This window comes from Vigna radiata, chromosome 1 (genome assembly GCF_000741045.1).
Source record: "Vigna radiata var. radiata cultivar VC1973A chromosome 1, Vradiata_ver6, whole genome shotgun sequence".
Classification (NCBI taxonomy): Eukaryota; Viridiplantae; Streptophyta; class Magnoliopsida; order Fabales; family Fabaceae; genus Vigna; species Vigna radiata.
Window position 1 is genome coordinate 1,980,922 of NC_028351.1, and position 7,129 is coordinate 1,988,050.

General features: G+C 31.9%; 2 protein-coding genes across 2 annotated transcripts; both read left to right on the forward strand.

Moving 5' to 3' along the window:
- Positions 1 to 336: 336 nt before the first annotated feature.
- Positions 337 to 1,375, forward strand: LOC106768143 (metalloendoproteinase 1-like). The gene has a single exon (XM_014653122.1). The coding sequence runs from the start codon at positions 368 to 370 to the stop codon at positions 1,250 to 1,252; it is 885 nt and encodes a 294-aa protein (XP_014508608.1). The 5' UTR covers positions 337 to 367; the 3' UTR covers positions 1,253 to 1,375.
- A 2,586-nt stretch (positions 1,376 to 3,961) lies between these two features.
- On the forward strand, positions 3,962 to 6,306 carry LOC106769118 (cytochrome P450 82A3-like). Its single transcript, XM_014654605.1, has 3 exons — positions 3,962 to 4,592; positions 4,747 to 5,078; positions 5,677 to 6,306. Exons 1-3 carry the CDS (start codon positions 3,962 to 3,964, stop codon positions 6,304 to 6,306), a joined length of 1,593 nt encoding a protein of 530 aa, XP_014510091.1.
- The last annotated feature ends 823 nt before the right edge of the window (positions 6,307 to 7,129 follow it).

Consider the following 7,129-nt stretch of genomic DNA (forward strand, 5'->3'; position numbering starts at 1 on the left):
AAACAACTAGCATGTTTTAATTCGTAAAACTTGTAAACAGATGTTTATAAAATTCTGAAGTTTATAAATTTACATTTTTAAATCAACCCTCTCTCTATATAAAAATGTCTTAAATAAACCCTCTAGATGTAGCCAATAAGTTTTAGGTGTTACCCAAGGTAATAAAAGATTAAAAGACTTTTGAATTTACAGTGTACTAAGGTACATTGAATTTTACATAAAAAAATCTTCTCTAACATGCATCTGACGGCACCAATTAGAATATCCGAACTCCCCTTCCTTTTATAAATTTCCATGCATCCATGCACCAAAATACACATCAAACCTTTACAAAAACAGAAACCCTAATTCCTTGTTTTATCCAACCATGTCTCTTGCTCTAAAACCTATAATCTTGTTCCTCGTACTCTGTGCGTTGAATCCTTTTCCCTCTGTCGAGTCTGCTATTCCGTCGTTTATCAGAACTCTCCAAAACCTGAGGGGCATTCATAGGGGACAAAACGCGGAGGGCGTAGGCACACTCAGAAGCTACCTCAAAAATTTAGGCTACCAAGTAAACGACAAATCTTCTTCCGACAACAACTTTGATGCAAACGATGAATCTGCTCTGAAACAGTACCAAGCTTTCCATGGCTTGCAGACCAGTGGTGTGGTGGATGATCAAACCATCGAAACCATGAGCCTCCCACGTTGTGGATTGCCTGATATCACAGCCACTCCTAACCCTAACCCTAATGGTTTGTCGTCGTCGCCACCCCAAAACTTCACTTTCTTCCCAGGAAATCCAAAGTGGAGCAAGTTTAACTTAACCTATCGAACGACTCGAATGCCTCTATTTGTTTCCGTCGGCACGAATGCCTTTAAACAAGCATTGAGTAATGCCTTTAACGCCTGGGGAGAGAACAACAGTTTCACGTTCACTGAAACCACTGGTCAAGCTGACATAGTCGTTGGCTTCCACCGTGGCTTCCACTTTGATTTTTATCCATTTGATGGGCCAGGTGGGGTTCTGGCACACGCTTTTGCTCCAGAAGATGGAAGAAATCACTTGGATGCAGATGAAAACTGGAGCACTACAGGGACACCACCAACCATTGATCTTGAAACTGTTTCTCTGCATGAAATTGGTCACAATATGGGGCTTGCACACAGTAACGATCCTAACGCGGTTATGGCACCCACATATACAGGGGTACGACGGGATCTAACACAAGATGATAAGGATGGTTTGAACAATCTATATGGGTTTTAGAACTAGAACTTGAGAATAAGTGGAATAATCGTCGAGTGTAGCATGTGTTTGGCCAAGGTGTGTCAGTAATTAATCTCATAGATGCTAAAACCAGTTGCATGTACTACTATTAAGCAACAATTAAATAAGTCACCAACTACACTTCTCATCAAAATTGTGTCTTATAATAAAATTTACCTTTAAATCTAATTCAATCTTAATAATTGATTTAAAAATAAAAAAATTATTTATTTATATATTTTAAATTGATTTTATTTTTAATTGAGGATAAGGTAATAAATAATAAGTAATTGGTTAAATCATAATATAACTGTTGAAAATTTAAATATGAAATTGATTCTTACATTTAACATAAATTAAAGAATAAAATTCATACAAAATATCAATTTTTTATTATGTAAATTAGATTGATGGCATGTCTGGTGTTTGATAAAAAATATAAATTTTGATTGGCTTGGAAAAGCTTAATGCAGTAATTAATTTTCCTTTTTCAATATGCCTCTGGACCAAATAAATTTTCCTGTCAAATTTTCAAAACTTTTAACTAAATAATTAGGTCAAACTTGTACTTTGGAATCTATAACTAGTTTATTTAGAATCTATAACTAGCTATACCAAATATAACAAAATTTACGCGCTGAATACATCCATAACAAGAACAAATTACCTTCTGAATAAGTAAGTTGAATTCCAATCTTATTAAAAAATTTAGTAAGTTTATCAAAATATCAAATTAACTTTTACATATATGTTATAGATGAAATTGTGTGTTAATTGAATAAATTTAGCCAACTCTAATATAATTTAAAAAATTAAAATCAATTTTAAATTGTTTAGATATTTAGAAAGTAAGTTTAGCATAAGTTAATTATTTTTAAGTGTGTGTAATAAATGGATATTTATGTTAGTATCAGATTATTTAATTAACGGTAACAGACTCTACTTAATAATAAATATTAATTTTCGTTTTTTTAATATTGATTCCTGGACCAAATAAAGTTTCCTGGCAAAATTTTAAAACTTTTAATTAAGTAATTAGTTGAATATTGTAGTTGGAATCTATGACTAGGTATACCAAATATAACGGTTTTTTTATGGGATGGGGGACAGATGTTTGAAAAAATTACGTAAGTGTGTGGAGTATTGTAACCATTTCATTTAATGAAGTTGTGTACCCTAACATTGAAGATGCTGTGGTATTTGAACACAACTTTTTTTTTTTTAATAGTTCCTAACGATTTCCTATTTTGTGTGGCTAAATTGGAAGTTGGGTACGACTATGGTGATTTTTTTTAATGGAAGTCGTGCGACGTTGTTTTCTTTATATATATATATATATATATAAGGATTGATAGAATTAATTGGCGATGTATAATTGTAATTTGCTAATTTTTGCGTGTTTGTTTTAATTAATTGTGATGTGCTAATTTTTTTTATAATTCATATAGTATAAAATATATAAAATTAAAAAATATAATAATGAAGGTGAGAATGATAAAATAATTTTTTATTAAGTATTTAATAAATACAATTATTTGTGGTCACAAGTTGGTTTTCTTCTTAATTTTATGGTTGTCTTTTGGAGGTACAGTGTTTTTATCACTTTGTTCAATTAGTAAACTAACTTGTACCTTATTGTATTTGAAAAGATATTATCGATCGTCGATAATAATGCATTAATGAAGAACTAGAATTGTATGCTAATGATGGAATCATGGTGGAAGTGAAAAAAGATTGAGGAAAGTCATAAAAGTTACTTGATGATAGGATTACTGAGGTGTGATGTTTTGTTTCGGGTGCCCGTATTTGAAACTCTGAGCTTGGTGTATACTAGATTGTGCAAACCTTTGATATGGATATTGAAGAAAATCAAAAGAAGACAAAACAATGATGGTAGGATTGTGTGGATATGAGACTTTTTAATTGTTTTTAACTTATATACACAGTAACAGAATATCAATTGACATATTTAAGAGTGCGAAATCAACAAAGATATGATTATATAAAATAAATTAAACGTATACATATCATAGAAAGAAATTAAAAACATCATTATCCATTTTGTTTTTAAATCAGAATGTCTACTTCTGTACACACGACAATCCTATATTATTCTTTGTTACATAATTGAATTATCGAAGGTTTAGCTATTTTACGAGGATAGGGTCAGTATTTTGATGTACTAGCTTCAAATTTAATTGAGACTTCTGAATACTTTTCATGGAAATTTATGATATTTGCATAAGTATTGATGGTTGATGATTAAATTTTACTGAAAATTTTAATCAGTTATTTCTAGTGAAAATTTTCCTTTCAAAATTTTCATTTACAAAACTAAAACTCAAACATGATAAAAAACTAAATACCCTCCGTTTAGAGACATCATCCCCATAGGTAAATTCTCCAAGTTAAACTTGTGTTTTTGGATTTTTCGTTCCTTCTTGTCCTTCTTTATTGTCCGTGTTCATGCATTTTATTCTCAGCCGACTTAACTATATTCGTATATCTGACCTTAAAATAAGAATAGAACAACTCTTTCTCTTTCTCTATTTGTCTGTTTTGAATTGTTCAGTTGTGCTAGACGTCTTATCCTTGAGTTTTGCTGAACAAATACCAAAAGTGACATTCTTATAGTACTATAGTGCAAGTGTCAGATTAAACCTATCAACCCTAGAAACCTCTCCACACACAAAACTTCAACTAACCAAAATGGATTTGTTCCTTGTGAGTAACCTAAACTCCACTGCACTTGCTCTCTTTTCTCTAACATTACTGTTAGCTTTCTCTCTGTTTCTCATTCGTCCCTCCAAAGCCGGTAGTAATCTGCAAGAACCTCCAATGGCCTCAGGTGCATGGCCCATACTCGGCCATCTCATGCTTCTCGGGGGCTCACCAACACCTCACAAGACGTTGGCAGCCATGGCTGACAAATATGGACCCCTCTTCACCATCAAGCTCGGTTCTAGACGCGCTTTGGTTCTCAGCAACTGGAAAATGGCGAAGGAATGTTACACCACAAACGACGTCGTCGTCTCCTCCCGCTCCAAGCTCGTGGCCATCCAACACGTTGCGTACAACCAAGCAAGTTTTGGGTTCGCACCCTATGGTCCTTACTGGCGTGAGATACGGAAGATTGTGACTGCGTTCCTCTCCGACCGCAAAACGGAGCTTCTGAGCCGCGTTAGGGTTTCTGAGATTCGAAGTTCTGTCAAAGAGCTCTTTCATGTTTGGTCGGAGAAGAAGGGGAGAGATGAGTGTGTTGTGGTTGAGATGAAGCAGTGGTTCACAGAGTTGGTGTTCAATATAGTTTTCCAAACAATGGCTGGGAAGCGATTATTTGGTAAAATCTTTCTGTCTAAAAACAAGCATTAGAAACACTCTCTTCTGATCTTGCATCTCAGAAAACCTTATAAAGTGTGATTAAAAGAGTGTTGTTTCCATTTTTGTTGTTTGAATTTAAAGATATATTAAAGAGAGATTTGTTTTGGCAATAGGTAAAACAGCAGTGGTTAGTGAGAAAGATGCAGAGAAGTGCGTGAAGGCTTTGAGGGAGTTCATGCAGATGTTGGGAGTGTGCACGGTGGCTGATGCTGTTCCTGTTCTGAGGTGGATGAATTTGGGAGTGAAAGCCATGAAAGAAACTGCCAAAGAATTGGATGTGATCTTAGATGAGTGGTTGGTGGAGCACTGCAAAAAGAGGGCTTTATTTGGTGAAAAGGGTGTTGAAAGAGACGACCAAGACTTCATGGATACGATGCTTTCAGTTCTTGAAGGTGCCACCATCGATGGCTTCGATGCTGCTACTATAAACAAGGCCACAACATTGGTATGTCTGTTGCGTATTACAATATTACAATTGTTCATGGATTTGTATATACTAAAATTTCGTCCTCTTATTGCTTTTTTAATCTGTTAATTTTGAGAAAAATTATACTTTACGCGCCGTATAAAACAAAATTCTTTAAAATCTATTCTAACAATATAATAATATTATTAAAATGTATAAATAAATATAATTAAAATAGTAATATTTTGAAGTATCAACTAGATATTATTTTCTTTGAAATTCTCCAGATTTAAAAGTCAGTAACTATATGATAATTACTCTACGTTTATCTATGGGTATCGTTTTCATTTTTATAAAACCTCCCACTTAAACTGAAAACTCATTATTTTCTAACATGTAATTTTTAATGATTTTTTTTTACTAAACAAAAATCTATTAAGATACAAGTGGTACTATGTCAATTTAAAAGTACTAAAATTTCAAATTAGAGAATCAATACTCCAATTAAAAACTAATTTATATTATTACCAAAATTTTAGCTACTTATATTATTAATATTAATAGAAACTAATTTACAAGTAAAAATTTTGTTTGCCTAACATCTTTCTTAATTATAGAACTTGCACTTGATTTGCAGGCGTTGATCTTGGGTGCCACTGATACAAGCACAGTCACTCTTACATGGGTGATATGTTTCTTGTTGAAAAATCCTTTTATATTAGAAAAGGTAAAAGAAGAGATCAATATTCAGATTGGGAAAGAGAGATTCATAAGTGAGTCAGATGTGAACAAGTTAGTGTATCTTCAAGCAGTAGTGAAAGAGACATTGAGGTTGTATCCACCAGGACCTCTCTCAGCACCTCGTGAATTCACACAAGATTGCATGTTAGGTGGCTATCACATAAAAAAGGGAACTCGATTAATCACAAACTTGTGGAAGATCCAAACTGATCCTAATATTTGGTTAGATCCCTTGAGGTTCAAACCAGAAAGATTTATTACTACTCACAGAGATGTTGATGTTAAGGGTCAAAATTTTGAGTTGTTACCATTTGGAAGTGGCAGAAGAATATGTCCAGGAATATCCTTTGGCCTTAACATGATTCATTTAACTCTAGCTAATTTTTTGCACTCCTATGAAATATTTAATAAACCTAATGAAGTTATTGATATGAGAGAAGCCCTTGGAATGACCAACGAAAAAGCTACACCACTTGAGATTCTTGTTAAACCTCGTTTGTCTTCAGAGTATTATGAATCCATGTGATCTAGCTGTAGTAGTGCCATTTGTTGTAATAAATCAGTTAAAACTGCACCTTGTAATGTTAAATTTGTCATGCAACATTATTGGAGTGAGTGAAAGATAGAGATTTTCTGTTTGGTGTGTATCTGGTTTTTTCTTTATTAATTACTTCCCTGTATGAGTCATATTATCTCCTATTTTCCTTGTGAATTTGAAGAGAATTTACCACAAACAACGTCAATACGAAAATAAATTTGTTTACATTATTTCAATAGTAGTTTCGACTTTGAGCAACTTTGCTAAATTCTCAAAGATACTTTTGATCAAGAGTTTGAATAGTTAAAAAAAAGAAAGAAAAAGAGTTAACTAACAAATAGATGATTTTGAATCTTAATTTTTATTTATACTTATCGAAAACCGATTATGCTTACCAATTTTTACTATTTCATTTTTTTTCCTACATATATATACCAATTACAATTCAGTACTAAGATAACGAAAAAAAAAATCAAATTAACTTTTAAGTTTAATATAATTAAATTACTATATTATTAGAGTCCTTTGTTAATATTTAAGCACAATTTACATAAATATATCGTAGTGATTATTTTTATAAATAACTTAAACTATTTTATAATTATTTGAATGAAATTTAGTAGAGTTTTTAGGTGGAAAGAATATAATTTCTGTTCTCTCCTTATTACATTATGTTTTTATTTTTTATTTTTCAATCAAGTTCGTCGATAAATGTAATATTTATAAATATATATATTTTTTTGTAATGTTTCTAAAATACGTAATTAACAAACTTTTTAATATATTTTAAATTGTATTTTTTAAAAAATAT